Source organism: Peromyscus californicus, unplaced genomic scaffold (genome assembly GCF_007827085.1).
Source record: "Peromyscus californicus insignis strain IS unplaced genomic scaffold, ASM782708v3 Scaffold_17__1_contigs__length_78620276, whole genome shotgun sequence".
Classification (NCBI taxonomy): Eukaryota; Metazoa; Chordata; class Mammalia; order Rodentia; family Cricetidae; genus Peromyscus; species Peromyscus californicus.
This window is the reverse complement of record NW_026294469.1, coordinates 11,946,274-11,969,629: the sequence shown is the minus strand read 5'-3', so window position 1 is coordinate 11,969,629 and position 23,356 is coordinate 11,946,274. Positions and strand designations below refer to the sequence as shown.

Below are 23,356 nucleotides of genomic sequence, written 5' to 3'. Positions count from 1 at the left end.
TGTAAGCTAATTAAAACATTATAAAATAAATATCTTGATCTCAAAAGAGCACAATATTCTAGGAGTATATTGCTAAAATTTGCATTTAGAAAAAGATTTATAAGTCACAGTGTACTTTCTAAAGATAATTACCCTCCCCTCAGTGAAAGTGTGGAAGATAAAGCACCTATGTTCTGATGGGAAGGGAAAAGCCATAGAAAAGACTTTCCATGGCATAGTAATCTCTATTACAGTGCAAGCCTGTGTTGTACAGAGTTAACCCATGCTGCTGGGTCAACAGGCATAATAGCTAATAAAATTTTACAGTTTCTTGTAATTGCATTGAAAAGAACTCAGCTTTCCTGACACTCATTAAGGACCTCATATTTATTAATTAAGTCACTTGAATAATATTTGTTAAGGACTTTCCATTCACCTGGACTTGCATAAAATGCAAGGGACACAGAGTTGACTGTCAGATGGACCCAGTTTGCAAGAGCCAGCTAGGATGTCGCAGAGGAAGGAGGCACACAAGGAGGCTACACTCCTGAGGACCACAGCCCAGGAAGGCTGCTCTCATTTCCTCTTTACAAGTTCTTCTAAAGGAAAGGCCACATGGTTGGTCCTTCTGGTTTCGTTTGTTCTTCTTTCCTTCCTCCTCAGAAGTCTTCCACCTTTTTCGGAATGTCTATACGCCTTTGTGCTTCCATTTACTCCACAGCTTCAGAGTTCTCTAAGGCATGGCTACATGGTGGTTTTTCTTGTCTGAGGTTTCAAAGTCTCTTTTGAACAACAAGGAGCCACCACTTACTTTAGCTTCATAGTTCAGCTTTCTATTTTAAATTTTAATCTTTCAGTTTTAGCATTGTCTTGAAACTTGTATTCAGCAAATTCCAGAAACATGATCCCACTTCCTAATGTATTTCGGCAACAGTGAAATCATATTGATTTGATACCCTACATGTCACATAGTGAGCAAACCAAGGGAGTGATGAGCCCTCAACTTCACTGAAAGTGGAAGAGAAGTAGAAAAAGCCATTGGATCTGACAAGTTGTTGTAGTACTTTAGGAACCTGATATATAATAAAACTTGTTCAACTCTCCTATTTCATTTCTCCCAAGGACTATAGCTACATTTCCCCATGCCGCATGTGGAACTTATGTGGCCTTTTCTGAAATGTGAATTGAGAAGACAAAAATGTCTCCATTGCTTCTAGTTTACTGCAAAACACAGGGCAGGATCTAAAAGCCCTGTCATTGGATTGATAGATAATACGATGATAGATGTTCATCTTTAAGGACTGGCTTAATTAGGACAAAACTCCTCAGGAACCTCGCCACATAATATAGAAATTGGTTAATAATTAGATTGTTGATCTCATACAGGGATGTGTTTTAAGGTGGAAATCTAGAATATTTGTTGAGAGTGAGAGTCGGAGGTTTAGCTGCATACAACTTGAGAAGCAATCCCAAAGTATGCCGGGGACATCATGGGGGGACAAGGGTGGGACAGGTGTAACTAGAAACATGAAAGAAGAAAATGTTCAGGAAGTCCTAGTCTGGACCAATATGGTGAAGTGTCTTCCATAACTTAAAAATACTGTTCCTAGCCCCTTTTATTGAAAATAGGTTATTCTCACACAGTATATCCTGATTATAGTTTTCTCTCCCTCTGTTACTCTCAGTTCCTCCCCCCTCATGTGTGTGTGTGTGTGTGTGTGTGTGTGTGTGTGTGTGTGTGTGTGTGTGTGTATTTGCATAATGTCTAACTGTGGGTATCTGTATTCGTTCCCATCTGCTGCAGGAGGAGGTTTCTCTGATAATGGATGAATAAGACATTGATCTATGAGTGTATCAGAACATCATTAGGAGTCATTTTATCACTATTTTTAAGAAGAGTAGTATTTGGTTTTGTCCTAGCTCTCTGGGCTATCTGCTCTCTGGTCCTTAGTCACCCAAGCAGTGTCAGGTATGGAATATGGGTCCCATCTCATGGAGTGGGACTTAAGTCAAATCAGACATTGGTTGGTCACTCCCACAAGCTTTGTGCCACCATTGCCCTAGCATATTTTGCAGGCGGGACAGCACTGTAGATCAAATGTTTTGTAGCTAGGTTGGTGTGTACGTTTCTCTTTTGGTAGCCTACAGAGTATTTTCCCATGCCAAAGATACTAAAACTAGGTGTGGAGGTTATATCTGTCTTATGTTGAGATCCTTGATCCATCTGGCATTGGGATTTGTGCAAAGTGAGAGATCAAAGTCTACTTTCACTCTTTTGCAAGTTGATATCCAGTTTCCCTGGCACCACTGAAGACACTTTTCAGCATTGTTTATTTGTTTCTCCAGTATTTACCTTTGGGATCTTAGCTGTACTTTCTTGGACATAATATATCTAGATCCTCAACTTTGTTCACTTAGTCTATATGTCTGCGTGTACCAGTACCATGATGGTTTTATCACCATGGCTTTATACTACAGCCTTCCTTCTGTAGCAGCTCTTCTCTTGGGCAATAAATAACATTTGCTTCATATTTTCACACATGTGAAGGTGTCACTACCACTCTACAGGTATCCTGAGCTGTGTTTGGGGTTGACTCTAAGAGCCAAAAGGCAGAGGTCACCCACTACCTTCTTTGCAACAATACTTCTACTTGTTCAGGCCTTACACAGATACCCCAGGCTCTGCCCCTGGGAGTTTCCTTAATGTACTTCAAATCCATCAATGCAATAAATATTTGTGTGAAGAATTTATTCATTTTAAAATGAAAGTGCCCTTTAGAGTCCCTAGTCAATTCTCTTTGTTTATATTTTCTAAATCCCAAAATCAATGGAGTAAATTATTCAGGGAAAAAAAAAAACTTTCCAAATAAAACCCTGTGGAAAATCCTATGGCTCTTGGTGTTACTGAAGACAATGCTAAAATTGAAAATAACTTCCAGTGTCAGACTGAGTCCCACACACTGTCAAAAGCAGCCAGAGCCCACTCTCCCTGCTTGAACCATGACAGAGGCTTCCCTCATTACTCCACTTCTAAAAGCAAAGTTCACAGTCACTTATATTTTGAAAGCATTCTCATGTCTTTCTGTTGTTGTTTGTTCTTGCTTTTCTTGGGGGGAGGGCTGCCACCACACTCCCAAATAAATCACATATAGAGGCTTATTCTTAATCGTAAATGCCTGGCCTGGCTTTGGCTTGTTTCTTGCCAGCTTCTCTTAACTTTAAATTAACCCATCTGCCTTTTGCCTCTGGGCTTTTACCTTTTCTTACTTCTGTATACCTTTCTTTCTTACTCCGTTGCTGGTTGTGCAGCTGGTGGCTGGCCCCTGATGTCCTCCTCCTTCTCTCTTTCCTAAATCTCTCCTTTCTCAGATTTTCCATCTGTTAATTCTTTCTGCCTGCCAGCCCCGCCTATCCTTTCTCCTGCCTTGCTCTTGGCCATTGAGCTCTTTATTAGACTGCCAGGTGTTTTACACAGGCACAGCAACACAGCTTCACAGTGTCAAACAAATGCAACATAAACAAGAGTAACATACCTTAAAATAATATTCCCCAACACCTTTCCTATTACATCACTCCAGGTTTCCTTTCTGGATCCTCTCTCTCTCTGTCTCTCTGTCTCTGTCTCTCTCTGTCTGTCTCTGTCTCTGTCTCTCTCTGTCTCTCTCTCTGTCTCTCTCTGTCTCTCTCTCTGGAAGAAGCTAATATATCAGAGGGCTAATATGTCACTCAATTCCTACTACTATTATAGAAGCTAGCATTTGGATCCTAAGTATTCACTAAACAAAAGTAATAAGTAATTCTATGTTCTAAATGTAATGATTAAATAACTCCAAATGGAACCTTTCTAATAATGATAGACAAGCCAGTGAAAGAAGGAGTGAACAGTACACTAGAGAAAATACTTAAAAGCTAATATTAACAGAAGCAGTTGCTGGGTTCAAAGCAGCCCACAGGTAGCTCTGCTGGGCTCAGCATGTGTGGTTTCTACTTAGGGCAGCCAGTCTTCCCAACTGGCCTCACAACTCTGGCCTCCCAAGGCAGTGGCCAAAGCTGCAAGGATTGGGGTGAGAGAGTTGAGTGTGGCCACAGGGATTCCAGCTTGAGTGACATAGTAACAATGTCATCTCATAGATAGCAGGAAAAGAGAAAAGGAAGTGGGTTGGATGAAAGGGTTCATGAAACCAGTGGATTTACCTTTGTAGCTGACCTCATGTCCGCCTGGGAACATAGGGTATTCCAGTAATGTCCAGGAGCTAATAGTAAAGGATACTCCATCTTGAAGATGGCTATGCTGTAGATAAAGTTGTGGAGAAATTACCATGTGCTAGTAATTCAAGTCGCAGGATCAGATGAAATCACCAGCGCAGAGGCTGTAGAAACAGACTTAAGGGTAGAACCTTGGGGACCACTGGGGTTTAACGGTAGCTAAGGAAACGCAACCAGCACATTGCAACTGGGAAGAGGAAATGATAGTGGACACTAACACAGCCAAGAAAGAGATCCCCCTCCTGGAAGCACCACAAGCGAGCCTAGCAGATGCCACAGGGTGTTGGAACTGTTGCTGCACCATGGTAGGAGGTGCCTGGGTGAAACAGTTGATGTGTTAAAGAGAAGAGAAAGGCTGTCAATTTCCACCAGAAAACTCAGAGTCTCTGACAGATGTGTATCTTCCTGACAACCCCATTTCTCCTTGTCACACTTGCGCAGATGACCCTGTTACCAAAGGTCATGTAACATAGAAGAAACTAAATCTATCTTTCAGGTATCCAACAATCCCTCCACCATTACTATCAACAACTACTAGAATCTGGCAGAGCATCAACGGTTTCCTAAGAGTTAACATATTCCTTGTGTACTAGCCATCAGCACCACTGGACTTTTGGAATTTGGTTTATAATGTTTCCCAAATAATGTTAGTGATGGCATACACATGAAAGGAATCATGAGTTTATTATCAATATCTCTGGTGACATTTGCTTTAATCTGGATTCAGTTATTGTGCTGTGGTTCAGACAGAGCTACTGATCACTGGACTTTGAGCATTCATCGTAGGTTCTTGGTTCACACCTTGTCTTCTCACAATTCTGCTACATCAGTAATTGGAGCTAAGACAAAAATAAAACTTCCACATTGTGAGTGCAGGTAACCCAGTTCTAACCCTGTACTTCTCACAGTGGCTTCTGCACCAGGTGCTACTACATTTCATGTTGTATCTCATGATGTGTATGACTTACAGGTAAAAATTAAAACTTCTGGGTGAATTTTTAATGATATTTAGTATCCTTAAAATAAATCTATGCTATCTTTCCACTTGTAAATCCATCACATACTCGTGTATACTATAATTATGTTATATGTTTTCACCACGAATCAACTTTAGGGAAATGTGTTCTTTTAGGCATTCCCTTGACTCACTGGCATCAAAACAAGTGGTTGTCAGAAGAATGGAAAAATTGTATTATAGAAAATCATCAAAGAAAACTGTCACCCAAAGAGCCATCTTAGAATATTCTTTTAGGTACATTTTAAACCGTGATGGCTTAATTATTTGGGGTAAATGATTGACACGTAGGCAAGAAAGTTCATCCCTAAGACAGTGGCAGTAGAACAGTCCACACTTAGACCTCGGGAAACTCCACCAGCAGCTATGTCTTTAGCAAGAACTGATTTGAACAATGTTTTTATGCTGAACATAATATTTTTTATTTTTTCCTTTTATTATTATTAAGAAATTTTCTATTCATTTTACATACCAACCACAGATTCTCCTCTCCTCCCTCCTTCTACCCCCCAGCCTTCTCCCCCACCCCACCCCTCATTTCCCACCTCTTCCAAGGCAAGGTCTCCCATAGGGAGTCAGTAAAGCCTGGTACATTCAGTTGAGGCAGGTCCAGGTCCCTCCTCCCTGCACCAAGGCTGTGCAAAGTGTCCCAGGATAGGCACTAGGCTCCAAAAAGCCGGTTCATGCACCAGGGATGGGTACTGATCCCACTGCCTGGGGGCCCCCTAAACAGTTCAAGCTAAACAACTGACTCGCCTATCCAGAGGGTCTAGTCCAGTACCATGGGGGCTCCTCAGCTATTGGTCCACAGTTCATGCATTTCCACCAGTTTGGCTGGTCATCTCTGTACATTTTCTTTTTTTTTTTTTTTTTTTTTTTTTTGGTTTTTCGAGACAGGGTTTCTCTGTGTAGCTTTGCGCCTTTCCTGGAACTCACTTGGTAGTCCAGGCTGGCCTCGAACTCACAGAGATCCGCCTGGCTCTGCCTCCCGAGTGCTGGGATTAAAGGCGTGCGCCACCACCGCCCGGCCACATTTTCTAATCATGATCTCAATGTCACTTGCTCATAGAATCCCTCTTCTCTCTTCTTGATTGGACTCCTGGAGCTTGGCCTGGCACCTGGCCATGGATCTCTGTATCTGCTTCCATCAGTCACTGGATGAGGGCTCTATGATGACAGTTAGCATATTCAGCCATCTGATCACCAGAGTAGGCCAGTTCAGGAACCCTCTCAACTATTGCCAGTAGTCTAAGGTGGGGTAATCCTTGTGGATTCCTGGGAAGAATGCTCGATCATACCACAAGGACACATGCTCAACTATGTTCATAGCAGCATTATTCGTAATAGTCAGAACCTAGAAATAACCTAGATGCCAACCTGTCTCCTCCTGAAGAATGGATTAAGAAAATGTGGCACATATACACAATGGAGTACTACTCAGCAGAGAAAAACAGTAACATCATGAAATTTACAGGCAAATGGATGGAGCTAGAAAATATCATCCTGAGTGAGGTAACCCACACTCAGAAGGACAAACATTGTATGTACTCACTCATAAGTGGATACTAGATGTAAAGCAAAGTATAACCAGACTGCAACCCACAGCTGCAGGGAGGCTAGCTAGCAGGGAGGACCCTAGGAAGGATGCATGTGTCACCCAGCAAAGGAGAAATAGATGAGATCTACATGAGCAAACTGGGGGTGAAGCAGGTAATGGAGGGCAAGAGATGGGGGATGAGAACATAGGGGAACAAGAGGTTCAAGTTGGAACAGGGACAGAGTGGGAGAGCAAGGAAAGAGTTACCATGATAAATGAAGACGTCATGGGAATAGGGAGAAACAGAGTGCTAAAAATAATGTTTTGATAAATTTAAATTCTTACAATTGGTTTAACTTATTTGTAGCTTGAGTTTTCCTGCCTGGCCCACAGTCAGGGTAAATCTCTCTCACCTGCCAGTCCCACAGCCGCTCAGACCCGACCAAGTAAACACAGAGACTTATATTGGTTTCAAACTGTATGGCCGCCGGGCGGTGGTGGCACACGCCTTTAATCCCAGCACTCGGGAGGCAGAGGCAGGCGGATCTCTGTGAGTTCAAGGCCAGCCTGGTCTCCAAAGCGAGTTCCAGGAAAGGCGCAAAGCTACACAGAGAAACCCTGTCTCGAAAAACCAAAAATCAAACTGTATGGCCATGGCAGGCTTCTTGCTAACTGTTCTTACAGCTTAAATTAATCCATTTCCATTAATCTATACCTTGCCACATGGCTCGTGGCTTACCGGCATCTTCACATGCTGTTTCTCATCATGGCGGCTGGCAGTGTCTCTGACTCAGCCTTCCACTTCCCAGCTTTATTCTCCTCCTTATCCCGCCTACACTTCCTGCCTAGCCAATGGCCAATCAGTGATTTATTTATTGACCAATCAGCAACACATTTGCCATACAGACCATCCCACAGCACATCTCTTTAAAATTTCAGAGAATAATATCAGAAATACCACTTCTTTTGGAGCTATTCATGAGATTTAAACATAAAATTTAATAAAATATATCAGTTATTAGTGACTTCTTTTGGTCAAATTTCAGTCAAAATGAAATAATCTTACTCCAGAAGCACATTATTTACAAAACTAAGAAGACATAGAGTCATGAGGCTTGTCGTCACAATTTGGTATCTAAGAAGATTAACTTAGTGCTTTCATAGGTCATAGAGTGCACTAAAACTATAAAGAATGCAGTTAGGAAGAGATAGGGGATCAGTGAACGTGGGAGGGTTCAACGATGGTAACTGGAGTGATTGTAATCAAAATACATCATACACAATTCACAGGCTAAAAAATAATGAAAATACAATGGGGAACATGAGTTTAGCAGTAGCATTCACCTGTCTCCTCCCTGGGTATAGATGCTGTATGATCCACCTATCTCCTCCCTGGGTATAGATGCTGTGTGACCCCCTATCTCCTCCCTGGGTATAGATGCTGTGTGACCCCTGTCTCCTCCCTGGGTATAGATGCTGTGTGACCCCCTGTCTCCTCCCTGGGTATAGATGCTGTATGACCCACCTGTCTCCTCCCTGGGTACAGATGCTGTGTGACCCCCTATCTCCTCCCTGGGTATAGATGCTGTGTGACCCCCTATCTCCTCCCTGGGTATAGATGCTGTGTGACCCACCTGTCTCCTCCCTGGGTACAGATGCTGTGTGCTAGCTGACTCAAGCTGCTGCCATTGCTATTGCCTCTCCAAGGTGGACTACACCATTGAAACTTGGGCCAAAATAGACTCTTGTTTCTTTGATAAAATATAAATTACATAAAATAAATAAATGTCTGTATTTGCACAAAGTGATAAACAACATTGTTAGCTATTTGATATGAAGCTTAGGCATTTATCACAGATAGTCTTTTTTCATGCTATGCTATCTGAGTCCATATGGTAACAGAGGTTCTATGAAAAGCATTTTTGAGATGTACTAGACTCTATACAGTTTAAACAGCAGAACACTTCAATATTTATTTCTGTAGAGACCAGTTACAGATGTGAAAATGCATTTGAGGAATATATGTGCAGATAGCATCATATCTTTCCAGACATAAGCTTTGTGATATTCACAACAGCTTGTGGAACAGGTTAAAGAAGTATCTCATTAATTCTGAGATTCATACATTGTATATACAGAGCTTTGTAAGAAAACTATAAAACGATCGGTATTCACAGGATTTTGTGTATCTGTCGTTTCTGTCTTGCCAAAAAAAAATCTGTGGAGTAGTTTGTAATTTCCATTGTTTGGGTTATTACAAAAAAAAAGGTTTATGCGATTTGCCTGAGAGCTGCACATCACAGCTCTCTGCTGAATTAAAATTGCATGCACATATCTATGCTTATCAGTTTTATTTATCTGTCAGAGATTGATAAAAGCAATATGCTTCAGTGTGTAAAAGCTTTTAACAAGAAGGTTGGAATTATAACCACAACTTTAATAGTCTAGTGCAAATAAATAAACACCTATATCTTTTGATTGTCTATCATCTATCTAAATCTAAAATATATTTACCTCATCTATTTACTCTCGGGTTATTTTTCTATTGTGTAGGAAGATACTGGTTTTTGTCCCAAGTGGCCTTGATCATATATTTTCAAACCTTTCGGTGCTATTTTAACTGCATTCCTTAAGATATGAATCTAAAGGAGGCAGCATGTTTTCTTTACCAAGTATGTGGAATTCAAAACATGCTTCTGCAATGGGAGTAAATGCCTCACTGTGTTTGTCAATAAGAAATACAACTAGATGGTCTGAAATAATTTCATTTTCTCCCAACATAAATATCCTTCATAATATTTCCACTATGACCACCCACTTTATACCCACAAAGTTCCCAAGTTCTCTAAAGGACTTGGATGAACTTGCAAACTTTCTGGTGCCGGGGGTGTGTTGATTTGTGCATACAAGTGCATCCTTCAGAAAATCTGCAACCCTTGACAAGTGCCACTCATTACCATTGCAAAAGAACCACTCCCGTTTCTACCCCCAATGCCCTTTTAATAGACTTGAAATTCACTGGAACACTTTTTAGATCCAAAGCAAGATTGAAAGAAAAATATAAAGATGTCTAATGGACCCTTTCCTGGATATCTGTGAACAGTCCTGTAGTATCAGAACCCCAGAGTAGATCAGCACACTGGTTACAGTTGATGAGTGATTCCTACTTACAATAATCAAACAAAGACCAGAGTTTTCATCAGATCTTCTGAGACTGTGGACCACAGCCCCACATGGTGTCTCAAACCAGAGGTAATGTCTCAAAAATCTGACAACAGTAAAATGTATCTGAACGTACAACAATAACTATTAATTCTGATTGAAAGCACCAGGAGCCTGAAATGTTTCTGCAACCTCGGTTCTGAAAACACAATCCATGTGTTCTGCATTATGCATGTCATCATGCCACACAGTGCCCTCACCTCTGCATGAAAGGTCTGAGCCTGGGTCCAGGATCATTATATGTTATGACCTGCAGCATTTTTATTATACATACAAAGTCCTCTGCTCTTATAACACCCTAATGGTTCAATTATGGAAGACAAATATTTTAATACATTCCAACTATAATTCCTCAGCATAAATAGCATCAAATATTAGTAATGTATCTTTTAGTAATATTGTGTTAGAACACAAGCACCTCTCATTAGTTGCAAATTTACTTTTGTTGTTAATGAGTGCTAAATATTATATATAATATAATAAACATATATACATTATATATAGTATATAAATTTATAATCCTTAATATGTATTATATAATTATGTTATACATATATGTACACACACACACACACACACACACATATATATATACTCTAGCACTATTTACTCTTTAGTATATGGATGTTCTGTGGTCTTTTTATCTACCACCTTGTTCATACAAACCTACTTTTCCACAAAAAGTGTAATTTTGCAGAATACATTTCTTATATAGTCATCTAGATCAACTATCTTTTCATTAGACCAATGATTAACAAATGATTTCTGGGTAAAACATAGATCAAAGGCTGACCTGGACCTTTGCCCTCCAGTTAGAATGAGCCCTGCCATGTAGAGTCTTCTGTTTTTTTTTCTGTTTGTTTTGTTTTGTTCAGTATTGGTTTGTCTTTGTTTTCTGGAAATGCGATCACAGTTCATTGTTCGGATAAGTCACATATGGTATTTGTATTTTAATTGAAAAGTCTCTTGTTATGTCTGATTCTTGAAGGCAGAAGTTCATTAAAAGGACACTTCTTATTTCCTCAAAATATCCCTTCTTTTTTTCCAGTGTTTGTAAATTGCAAAAGCCAGTTGAATTATGTGCTGTGTGGAGTTAATTTTTGGCACCATATGTCTCTAAAAATCATTTAATTTTATCTAAAGCATGGTTGCAATGATATTTATGTTCCATAATCCACAGACAATTTAAGAAAAATTTAGTAAAAACATATTAGTCTGTTACTGTCTCAATATAACATACAATTTACGCACAAGATTACAAAGGTTTATGTTTATGAAGATGAATTTTGATATCTGAACTCTGCTTTTGCCTTTTAAGACTAGGAAATTAAAAATCTTAGGTTAGTCTTTAATTTTGTGAAATAAATTATAAAATTGCTATTCAAGAACTATATTAATGGTATGGCTTGGAATAGAAATAAATACCTTAAAATCTTAAACAATTTCTGAAGCATCTAAAAGTTGTAATTCTTTTTTGTATTTTATCTGTATTTATTTGCTGTATTTCTAGCAATATAAATTCATTAAATATTTTGGATAGTTCTTTTATTGTAGGTAAGATAACACTGCACAGAAACATGACTAAAATCTTTTTGTACAAAAACCAATCCGGGTTTATAAGTCAGCAGATGGTCATGTGTAATAGGATACTGTTTTGAAAGCCAAATTATAATAGATTCTCCAAAGTAAATGACTTCAAGCCACAGAAAATGGCTGGTGCCTCCTCGCAGAAATGTCAGCTTAAATGATGGTTCTTATTTGTTAATAAAATAATTCAGTACAGGATAAGTTAAGGGCACATGTAAATAATGAATAAATAAGCATGTGCCTGTATCACCCCTGTCCGTGCAGACGCCAGCTTTCCATGTTTGAATGAATACAGGGCTTGCATTTCCCTTCACCTGTGCTTCCTAATGGGAGCCCCTTTCTTTCTCAGAGTTGACCACCAGCGCTCCTTCAGTTCTGCCATCCCGTTTTTACCATAGCTCTGTCTTATGTAACAATCAAGTTACTGTACACAGCATTATTTTTCAATTTTTAAACATTCTATAGTACTGTACTATACATAGCATTTGAAAGTCTTGCATGTCTATTTTATTTTAAAGACTAATAAGCATTGGGTTATAGACATACGTCAGACAGTTGTTCATGACCCCAGTGGTAGACAACTAAGTTGTTTCAAATTTTCACCATTTTAAGCAATTGGTTTTGTTTTGGTTTGGTTTGTTTTTTGTGCTTTGTTGTTGTTGTTGTTGCTGCTGCTGCTGCTGCTGCTGCTGCTGCTGCTGCTGCTGCTGCTGTTCCTTGAGAGGATATGCTGATTTTTTTTTTCAGAACAGAAACCGTGAAGTGTCATTGCACATTACACCAATAGTCTATGAAAAAAAAAAAAAAACCCTGATGATGAGCCCCAAGGTTTCTGATTCTGTCAATCAATGTGGCCATATATCTAGAAAAAGCTGAGCTGATGGTGATACACAGGGTCTCAAAAAAACAGAGAATTCTGATCTAGAACCCATATAATGTCTTCAACTTTTGCACAAAATGGCAAGTTGATCCCCACAGTCTTTGTGGGAAACTATACACAAATCTGCACAGTTTCCTGGATATTTACCAATCCAGTGAATCTGGAGCATATTGATTTATTACCTACCATCGAAGATGAACACATCTGACTTAGCTTGAGCTATTATTGCTATGATGAAACACCACAACCAAAAGCAAACTGGAGAGGAAAGGGTTTATCCGACTTACATTTTCATATCACTGTTCATCAGGAGGAAGCCAGGACAGGAACTCAAGCAGGGTGGGAAACTGGAGGCAGGAGTTTGAGTATAGGCTATGGAGAAGTTCTGCTTACTGGCTTACTCCTCATGACTTTCTCAGTCTTCTTTCTTATAGAACCCTGGACCAACATCCCAGGGATGACCCTACCCACAATGACTGGGCCCTCCCACATCAATTACTAGTTAAGAAACTGCTCTTCAGGCTTGCCTACAGTCCAACCTTATTGAGGCATTTTCTCAGTTAGGGCTTCCTCATCTCCAATGACTCTAGCTTATATCAAGTTGACATGAAACTAAGCAGCACAACAGACCCCCTTATCAGCTTGACATACAAACACATCACAATTAAGCCACAACCTTTCCTTTCTTATTCATCTCCAAGACATCACATCAATAGGAACATCACAGTAGAAAGTATTCCAATTTTTTAAAATCCCACAATCTTTAAAAACTCACACACCTAAAAATTTAGTCTCTAAAACAGCCAGTCTCTTTTAAAATTCAAAGTCTCTCAACTATGGGCTCCTATCAAATCAAAAATAAAATAAATACTTAAATACTTTCTTACCTCAAGAGAGAAGAACCAGGGCAGAGTAACAGTCTCAACAAAGCAAAACCAAACTCAAAAAACATAAACAACTCTAAGTCCAATTATCTGGGATTCACTCCTGATCTTCTGGGCTCCTCCAAGAGGATTGGGTCACTTCTCTGGGTCTGTCCTCTGAAGCACACATAGCTTGTCTTCTCGGCTCTGACTGGCTCCACTTCACCACTGTTGCTATCCTTGGTGCTCATCCCATGGTATTAGCATCTCCAAAGTGCTTAGGTCTTCTGCAACTGGGCTGCACTTTTGCCAATAGCCTGTCATAGGCTCTTTTCATGGTGCAAAGCCTCAAGTTTTCTCCATGACCCCTTCAATGTGGGGTTTCCACTGATATTCCAGCTGCACCTCCACCAATGGCCTCCCCTGGTCTCTCCCAGTGCCAAGCCGCAGTTGCTCTCCGTGACCCCTTCATGCCTTCATAACCAGAACCACCTGGATGATTCTTACACGACCAAGCTTGGGTAACAGCACAAGGTACAACCTTAGCTACCTCTGGAACATGGTTTATGTGTGCTCTTGGGAAACATTTCCCAGGAGATTTCACTCAAATAATGTTGGTCTCTTCTTAATTACCACTAGTTTTTCATCTCCAGCTGACCAGCATTGATTGTCCCCGTAAAGCAAAGGTTTTACATCAGTGGTTCTGGTCTCTTGTTAAATGGCTTTTCATCCCCAGATAACCAGAACCACAGGTTCTCTACACAAATGACCCAGCAGAGCCTTTGCTTCCCTCTGAAACTTTGCAAGCCAGGCCTCCATAGTCTGTGTTGTTCTCAATATTCTTATCCTCCAAGCTGCTACAGAACAGCCATTGAGTTCTCAATACTCTGGATTTTCTAGTCCAAATTTTCAAAACCTTTCCACAATCCTCCTAAAAACATGGTTAGTAGCACAATCGCGGTACTAATTCATCATAGTTTAGGTTACTATTGCTGTGATGAAATACCATGACCAAAACAAACTGGGGAGGAAAGGGTTTATTTGGGTTACACTTCCACATCACTGTTCATCATTAGAGGGAGTCAAGACAGGAACTCAAGCAGGGCAGGAACTGGGAGGCAGCAGCTTTCTAAGTTAAGCGTCTATTTTGCTATAAAAATTTTGAGATTATAATTACACCATTTCTCCCTTCTCCTTCCTCCAAACCATCTCCCATAGTACTCCTGGCTCTCCTTCAAAGTCATAGTCCCTTCTTTCACTAATTGTTATTGCATGCATATATTTATATGCATAGATTTCCTAAATATCTGCTCAGTCCATATAATGTTACTCGTACGTATAGTTTCAGGGCTGACCACTTGACACAGGACAACAAATTGGTGTGTTCCTCCTTGGGGAAGGCTGCCTCTTTCACTTCCAGCTTTCCTCAGTTGCCTATAGTTCCTGTGTGGGGTTGAAGCCTGTGGGCTTTGCTTCATCCAGTTGGGCATGTCCATACTGTTGTACTGTTTGTCTCGCCTTAGGGCAGTGACACTGATGAGACTGTGGGTGCAGATTCTGACACTACTAGGAAACACAATCTCACAGCACACTCCCCGGTCCTCTGACTTTTACAATCTTTCTGCCTCTTCTCTCACAATGTTCCCTGAGCCTTAGGTGTGCGAGTTGTACTGTGTATGTACCCACTGGTACTAGGCTCTACAACTCTACATTTTGATTGGTTGTGGTTTTCTGTAGTGGTCTCTTCATAAACTTTCAATTCTTTCTTGCTTCTGTCTGGTAGTTACGAATTTTCCCCAAACTTCAAAAATGTTGAGGTATTATTCTCTCTGGGTTGGTTCTTGATGACCTTCTCTACTTGATGGACTTTAAAGTGTACTCACATCTTGATAGACTTAAGGCCGTTGTGGTTGTTCCAAGCAAGAGTACAGACAGATGAGTAGAAATAGATCAGTGTCCAGCTGCTGCTTCTCCTCAGTTGGTTTGTGGGCATGAGAAGCACTACCATCCAGCCATGTTGTTAAGAGAAGTCAATCAGTTCCACTTGTGCGAACTCTGCTGCCCATCTCTTTCTTATTTCTGGCTACTACAATATTGATTTATCATTCCCTGTGATAGGCAGGTTTTATTCATGGAGCTGTTTCCAGTACCCTGGCATCTCTTGGGAAAAAAGGTCTTCTAAGTGCTAAAGTAGCTCCCAGATAACCACATCCTTCACATGCAAAGTATACTCCAGAAAGAAACATGAAAAAGCAGTATTTTAGCTTGTTTTAACGGTCTGTGGAGTTTGGTGTTGTTTGGTGGCACCAGGGATCAAAAGCAGGGCCCAACCCATGCTAGCATGTCATCTAACACCATGCCTTTCAGTGAACTATCTGATGCTACCTGATGAGGCTAAAAGAGATCACCCCAAAGTCACCCACTTAAAACAGTTATTTCAGGCTTAGTACTGTGAACATTCATTGTCCTGACTGTGTATAACCTATTCTATCTCTAAATGGGGCAGGCTTCCACTTACTTTTATCTTGAAAATTTCATATTACAATAATATAACAGAGCAACCTGTAAGTACACAACTCAATAGAAACATGGGATATGTGTGTAAAGTTTTATAATTCATTTCCTATTAACATCTGACAGGTGTTAAGTAAGTACTCATTTCACAGTACAACCTATTTTTCAAACCGTCTGTGGCTCAGATCTGCAGCGCTTAGGTTGTTTGTAGAAATCTTCTTGACAACCCTTAACCAGAAACCACAACTGAATGTCAAAGGCAAAGTGGGGGAGGGGAGTGGTTAGATTCCAGTCATGATGACATCATGGTTTGGAATATGAGCTTTAAGTTAAAAGTAAGTAAACTCTTAAAAATACTGACCTCTAAACAGTAGGCAGGCAGAGAGGCTATGTGAAGGAGCCTCCAGCAAAAAGCCAGAAGCTGTGATCTACTCAGGAAGGAGCTAAGAAAACTTAAAAATTATTTTTGTCAAGAAAACTTTGTTAAATATACATAGCCTCTATCCCCCTCCCCAAAAAGATCTATTTATAGATAGGTTTTGATTAACATGATACTTTTATTTATTATTATATAGCTACTTTATTGAGAATATTTATCTCAGCCTTTGGCCTATTGAAATAGAATATATGTGTTTTAATACATATCAGTGTGTTTTAATATAGCTTCTATGTATAGTATTCGATGATGAGTTACTGTACAATCCAAGATAATTTCCTGACAATTTTAGTTTATAAAAAAGTAAGACATTTTCTACCCTTTTCTCCATCTTTGCACTTCAAAAACAAACTACCCTGTCTGCCAGATCATATTGGACTTTAGGATAAAGTGCGATGTCACAAAGTTTTCAAAATTTGTGTTAAGAAATAATTCTGCAGAACTTTTGGCATTGTTTCTTTTCCTGTGACTGGTTCCAGTCAGTTCTCCCTGGTAGATTCTGTAGCCTTGTCCAGTTTCAGACCAAAGTAACTTATAATTTAAATACAGGGCTCTTGCGCACATTATTGTTGATACAAACCGACAAGTTGTTAAAGTCATTGATGCATTCCTTGGATAATGCAGGGCCAAGGCTAGCTTCTCCATATTACTACACAACTTTAATATCCATCTCCTCCCCCTGTCCTTGCCACAGTTATGAGAGTTTCACTGTGACCATTCATGTACTTGTATGCATATCACATGAAAACTAACATTTCCAAATGCAATAATGAGTATATCAACACACAGTTCACCACCTGCCGTTAATTATCTGAATTGGCTTATGTTACAAAAAAGCAATTTTCAGGAAAAATTGCACTGAACTTCTTTTCCAAAGAAATGGTGATCTTTAATTTGCTGACTTTACTTTAGTAGCCTAAATTATCCAAAATTCCTCCAAATTTATGCTGGATTGTGTAGTTCATCACCAACTAAGTAGAGATGTGTTTTGTGTTTTTAAGGGCATTTTTGTATGAAATTAGCAAATGAACGCATAGTAGAGCCTTCATTTTTCTGTGAACTGAGCCTAAATGTGTGTGTGGCTTTTGTTTTTGGTTGTGTGTGTGTGTGTGTGTGTGTGTGTGTGTGTGTGTGTGTGTGTGTGTGTCTATGTGTGTCTGTGTATGTGTGTAGGATGTAACAAAGCCTAATGAGGTTATTGATAATAAAAACTCACAGACAACATCATCGGGCATTTAAAATCACTTTATCTAAAATGTTTTGGTGACTATACACAAGATTTCTAAAATTCAGGCATAGTTTCTTGGATGTTTTACAAAGTGTCTCATTCATGCACCTCTGATCCTCTAACAACCATATTTTGACGTGTTTTACTGTAATTGTGAAGAGATGTTCAAATGAATTTGGGGTTTGTTATAGATTTATTTCTTTCCATTTTGCAAAGGACACTGGATATTCATGCTACCAAACCCCAAATGAGTTTTCAGTGGCAGAATATAATATGTGACTATTTGGGCCTTTTCTAAATGGAGTTTATTATTAATTTTGTTAGATTTATCCCTTTACAACAGAGACTTATCATAGTAATTCTAACAGAATGCTAACTGTTGAAAGGAAAGAATTTCTGGTCTTGGCAAAACTGCTGCTTTCCTAACTGAAGCTGTTGATGGTTTTTATATTAAACTCCCTGGTATGATAGAACCCATAAGAACATTCTCCTTTTCTCTGCAGGTCCTGAGTTAAATGCGCCGCTTCTACACATTATATCTTTTGTACTTTAATGTTGACATGTTTCCATGTCACGTGATCAGAGGGAGGCAGATTAACCGGAGTCCTAGCTGGAAATCCCCTCCCTGCTTTTTTCCCTCTCCTCCACAGTTGATGGCTAAGTTAATTCTCCTTGGTTTGGTCATGCTCTGATGCACACATCGCCAGCCACAGGAAGCTTTAAGAGTAAGAGAAAGATGCAGTGATGTCCGTCAAAGTCTTCAGGGTGCAGTTTTTAAACTTTGGCTTGGCCTGATGTGCCATTCCAAAGAGCGTCAAAAGATTTTTTTTTTTTTTGAACAGAAAGGTTCAATATGTCCTGAGGCTATCGGTTTTGAGTTAAACTGGGTGAAGTAGAAATATTTCACTCATCAGCTTCGAAGTCACACAGTTTGCTTCAGCTAGAACAAAACTGCTGAGGCATTTAGAGAAAATTAACCCCCCATCCTGGCGGCCAGATGTGACTGGTCTCTGGCGAATGCACATGAGTGGGCTGAAAAATCAAGAGACTGTGAAATTCCTGTCAGGTCCGTACAGTACGGAACGGGCCATTGGCTGCTTTCTATATTTCCCTCCATCATTCTTCTTGAACAGTGCCATTAATTTCCTCCCCTCTCCTGACTTGTGTTTCTTCCCCTCCCTGTCGCCTTTAGCTCTGTCAGCTGCAAGACAAGCTGGACAAGCAATGGCAGGAATACTTCAGACTGGTGATCCTTTTTAACCAGAACCGGCTGGAGAAGTTCCAGGGAGACTCCCAGGACAGCATTCAGAAAATATTACAAGTGCAGGTAGGTGACCGCAGGCAACGAGGCAAGATTATTCTGATCGAGATTGGAAAGCAAATGATGGGGTGCGTGGTGAAGCATTGAAACCATATCCCATCAGAGTTTTATAAATTTTTAACCTCTTTGATAGACTAGGGCTGCATGAAGGATGAATTTGGCAAGTGAAAGCACATACCACATGCCATGCATACTTTGAGGGGATAGGGAGATCGGACTGACTTATCTCAAACCTTAGAGAGGGTTTTTATACATACATTCTATTAAAAATGTGTTTTCTAGCCTCTGAGCTTTCTGAACACCATTCTGCTGTGTGTGGGGGAGCGGGGGTGGGGAGATATCCCATTCCATACAGTGTGTCTTCTTCAGTCGCTTTCCACACTTTTTGAGACAGAATCTCTCACTGAAATGCAATCTGGAGCTCTGTCTGGGAGAGACTGGCTGGTCAGTGATCCTCAATTTTCCTCCCGACTCCACCTCCCCAAGAACAAGATTTTAGGCACATGCCATTGTGTTACATCAAGAATTTTTTCTTTCCGTGAATGCTGGGGATCCAAACTCAGGCCTTCAGGGCTACACACGAAGTGCTTTGCCAACACTATTTTGCTTTCAGAAATGTTCATGGGTGGATTTTCTGGAGATACTTTGATGCCAAGTGTACTTCATGTTTGTCTTGTCTTGCCTTTGTCTTGTCTGCCTATTATCATTTTCCTTCTGTTTGGTTCATCCTTCTATGTATGGTGGTGATGCTCTTTGAAAACTGTGACAGTTGGGCCTAGAATGTAACTGTGCTTCCAGATGCATGTGACATTTTGCTGCCTGTGTTTGAATCTGGAAAAGCATTTAATGACCTGCTAGTCTTTATGAGTCTGCAATGCTTGAGAAACCCCTGCTGGTCATGTGAAGACTTTTGGTAGGATGTTACTCAAAGTTGTTTCAAGCTAACGTTTTCCCATTTAAAATGTCATAAAGTGTGTTAAACATGACACCCCAAAAGAAAAACACGTGCAATTTTATTTTAAGAAGAAACAAAAGAAAACAAGATTACCTGTTCCATTAAACACCGGGAGGCGTTGTGGTCACTAGAAGCACAGGAAGTGGCATTGTTAGTGATGAACACCAGACCCAAAACACATGTGCTTTATGCTGCTTCCAACTACGAGAAAAAGATATTTTTTGAAAGAATGTCCACAACTACTAAGCAATTTCAAATTCCTTTTTTCTTGGTATCTATTTTTAGCATTTCTTTGTGAGTAATGTGTGTGTGCACACTTTCCATATTGGTTCTGTTAAAAAAGAGTTATAAGAAAAAAAAACTGAAATGAAGTGGAAGAAATTAAAGTTTTAGAAAGTGATACCTGGTACAGAAAAGCTTAATGGAAATTTATGCACAAAAGGCTGTTGCATTGGTTTAGAATTCAGAAGCACCTTGTTTTCATTTTAAAAACTCTGTTAACATACAGCATATTAAGATACAGGTAGAAAATAAATAGATAATCATTTAAAATAAATAAAACATAAATGTGGGTGGCTACTCACTGTGCTTCCCTTTTCAAGTTTTGATGGTTTATGGGTGTTCCAATGACTTAGTGTCTTAGTAAAATTTCTCCCCAAATATTTATGTTCTTATAAATCCTACAAATTGTAAATTCTCACTGTGAATTATGATGTGTTTACAAAGACTGACAAAGCTATTTGAATATCTGTGAGGTGAGTGCTTATTCATAGCCTTCAAATAATCTTTGTTCTTATTTACTGTTAGAAACCCACCCTCACGTTCTTTGACAACATTGATTTTCAGTCGTCGGTGTTTGTGGCTCTGAGTAATCTGGAAGTGAAGGGATGGCCTGGGACAAGAAGGGAAGCTCAGATGGTGTCTAGAGACACAGCAGAGAACTTGGATTTAGTGTATTTTAGGTGGGGGAGTAGTGGCTGCATGTGTTTTCTCAACAATGGATGCCTTGGGTTTAGAATGTTTAAACGTCAACTTTCGTTAAGAATGAAATTGCAACTTCTAAAATTATGCCACAAAACCAGAGAAGCATGCAATCCTCCTGCGGATATCAGATTTAAATTGGTAACGTGGAGCACACCACTCTCCAGGACCCGCTTCTGGCCAGCCCTCCCAGCTTCAGCACTCTCAACGGCTGCCCCGTTGGTCTGTTCCTATTCCTGACAAAGCTTGCTGTCTACTTCCTTCTCCCTCTCCCACTTATACCCTCCCTTCTGCACTATCCTTCTTTACCTGCCTGTTAAAGAACACCTGACTCAGTGTCCTTGCTCTAAAAAGTCTTCCAAGTCCAATCCTACCTGCTTCTGCCAGGAAGCTAGCCTTCTTTGACCTTGACCACCAGCTCTGTCCTCAACATAGCACTCTAGCCCCTCAGTGGCTGAAACTCCATGCTTGCCATTGCACCCTCCTTTCTAGAAGTTTCTAAGATCGCCCAGGGCTTTAGTGGGGGACAAGAACAACATTCTCCCTCGGATTTTTAGGGGTATAATATTAAGTTGTCCACATTTGACAGTGCTGAAGGTCTACCTTGGTTTCACTTTTTATGTTCATCCAGCAAGCCAGGACATGGTCACCTAGCACATCTGCAGAGGAGCCTCTGGCTGTCAGGGACTCCGTCTGATTCAACAAACATCACTTGACAGCTCATACACTGGCTTTCTACTTTCAGATGACTTGATGTAGCTAGAGTTTTCCTGCCTGGCCCACAGTCAGGACAAATCTCTGTCACCCGCCAGTCCCACAGCCGCTCAGACCCAACCAAGTAAACACAGAGACTTATAATGCTTACAAACTCTATGGCCATGGCAGGCTTCTTGCTAACTGTTCTTACAGCTTAAATTAATCCATTTTTATAAATCTATACCTTGCCACGTGGCTCGTGGCTTACCGGAATCTTCACATGCTGTTTGTCATCGTGGCGGCTGGCAGTGTGTCTCCTACTCAGTCTTCCACTTCCCAGCTTTATTCTCCTCCTTGTCCCGCCTATACTTCCTGCCTAGCCAATGGCCAATCAATGTTTTATTTATTGACCAATCAGAGCAACACATTTGCCATACAGAACATCCCACAGCAGACTTGATCTCAGGGTCCACTCTGTGTTGATGTCAGGGAATCTAAATGTTCTCTATTTCGAAATGACTATTAAAATGATGCTCTAAGATATTAGTGAACTGCTGAATAAAAAAATCATCTACCGAACCTTTTGAAAAACTAATTGTATACGAGGGATAGTAAATAAATGCAATTCAAGGCACATGTGAAACAGAAAAGACAACCTTTGGGTCCTCTTCGGAGCAGGTTTTTCATTGCTGCAGAAAGGCAAAGACTGCAGATCTGCACTTGGCAGAAAACAGGGAGGACCAGAAAAGCTTTTGATTTACATGATCAAGCAGAAGCCAGAGAGATTAATTTTCAAAAAATTAAGCAGAATAAAGAATTGGTATATTAGACTCTGTAGCCGTGTGTGTGTGTGTGTGTGTGTGTGTGTGTGTGTGTGTGTGTGTGTGTGTGTGTGTATAAATGATTTAATTATATTGGTTGGCCGTGATCTTGATAGGACTCAAAGTGAACTTCTACAAAAAATAAATAAATAAGTTCCAGGTCTAGCAACTACATAAGACGCCATGTTTCTGATATTGTTGGCACATTTTTACAGTCTTGGCCTATTGTGTGTGAAACAACACAAAGTTCCATTACTACATTTTTCCTGTAATTCGTTTTCTTTCTTGTTTTTAATTGACATAATCCTGTAGTGTGTGTAATTTGGTCTCTCACATCTTATTTAGCAAATCGCCTGAGCACTGATCGATCACTCAAAGGACAGAGATGCAGCCGACACATGCAAATGTGACCTTGGACTACATAGGCAGGAGTGCATTTTTCTGAAAGGATAAGTTCCATCATCATTTTTCTTAGTTTTGATACATGTGCAGTAATTTATTCAATGTAGGAAACATAGTTGAGGAGCTATACCAACACTGTTGAGAGCAGCAGCAATAAGAAGGATGGGGAAAGAGGAGGAGTATGGGAAATACAGATTGGAAAACACAGAACAAAATGGATTGAAAGGTGAGCACCTAAGGACTGAAATACACGGTTACCATATGTTTTGCTGATCTCTAAAAGCCAGCAACAGGACCAAAGGATAGCAAAGATTAGCAGGCAGCTTTGGGCCCAATAGGAATACATTTTCTACCCAAGCATGCACTGCTTTTGCTCAACCAGGCAGACACAGTCAGGTGGAAAAGGGAGGAAGACAGTGCAGATTTTTAGTGGGAATAAATGTTTTGAAACTCAGCTCAGGGCAGCTGCTCCTCCTGCTATGCCCCATGGCCTCTGCATGCACGTATTTTGGTTTCTCAACACCCCTTCATGCCCCAGGATGCCAGTCTTCTCAAACTGGAAATCATGTCTTTCTTGTTCATCTTTTTCCACCTAAACTAGCTATGATTCTCAAAACATCATAAGCAGAAGAATTTTGAGTTTGTGTATTGAT

At 40.2% G+C, this 23,356-nt stretch overlaps 1 protein-coding gene across 1 annotated transcript in view; it reads left to right on the top strand.

The window, feature by feature from the left end:
• Positions 1-23,356, top strand: part of Ccdc178 (coiled-coil domain containing 178) — a 309,743-nt gene that overhangs the window by 254,854 nt on the left and 31,533 nt on the right. The window contains exon 20 of the mRNA XM_052742751.1: positions 18,720-18,854. Within this exon, the coding sequence (XP_052598711.1) occupies positions 18,720-18,854 (135 nt within the window). The remainder of the gene's footprint in view (positions 1-18,719; positions 18,855-23,356) is intronic.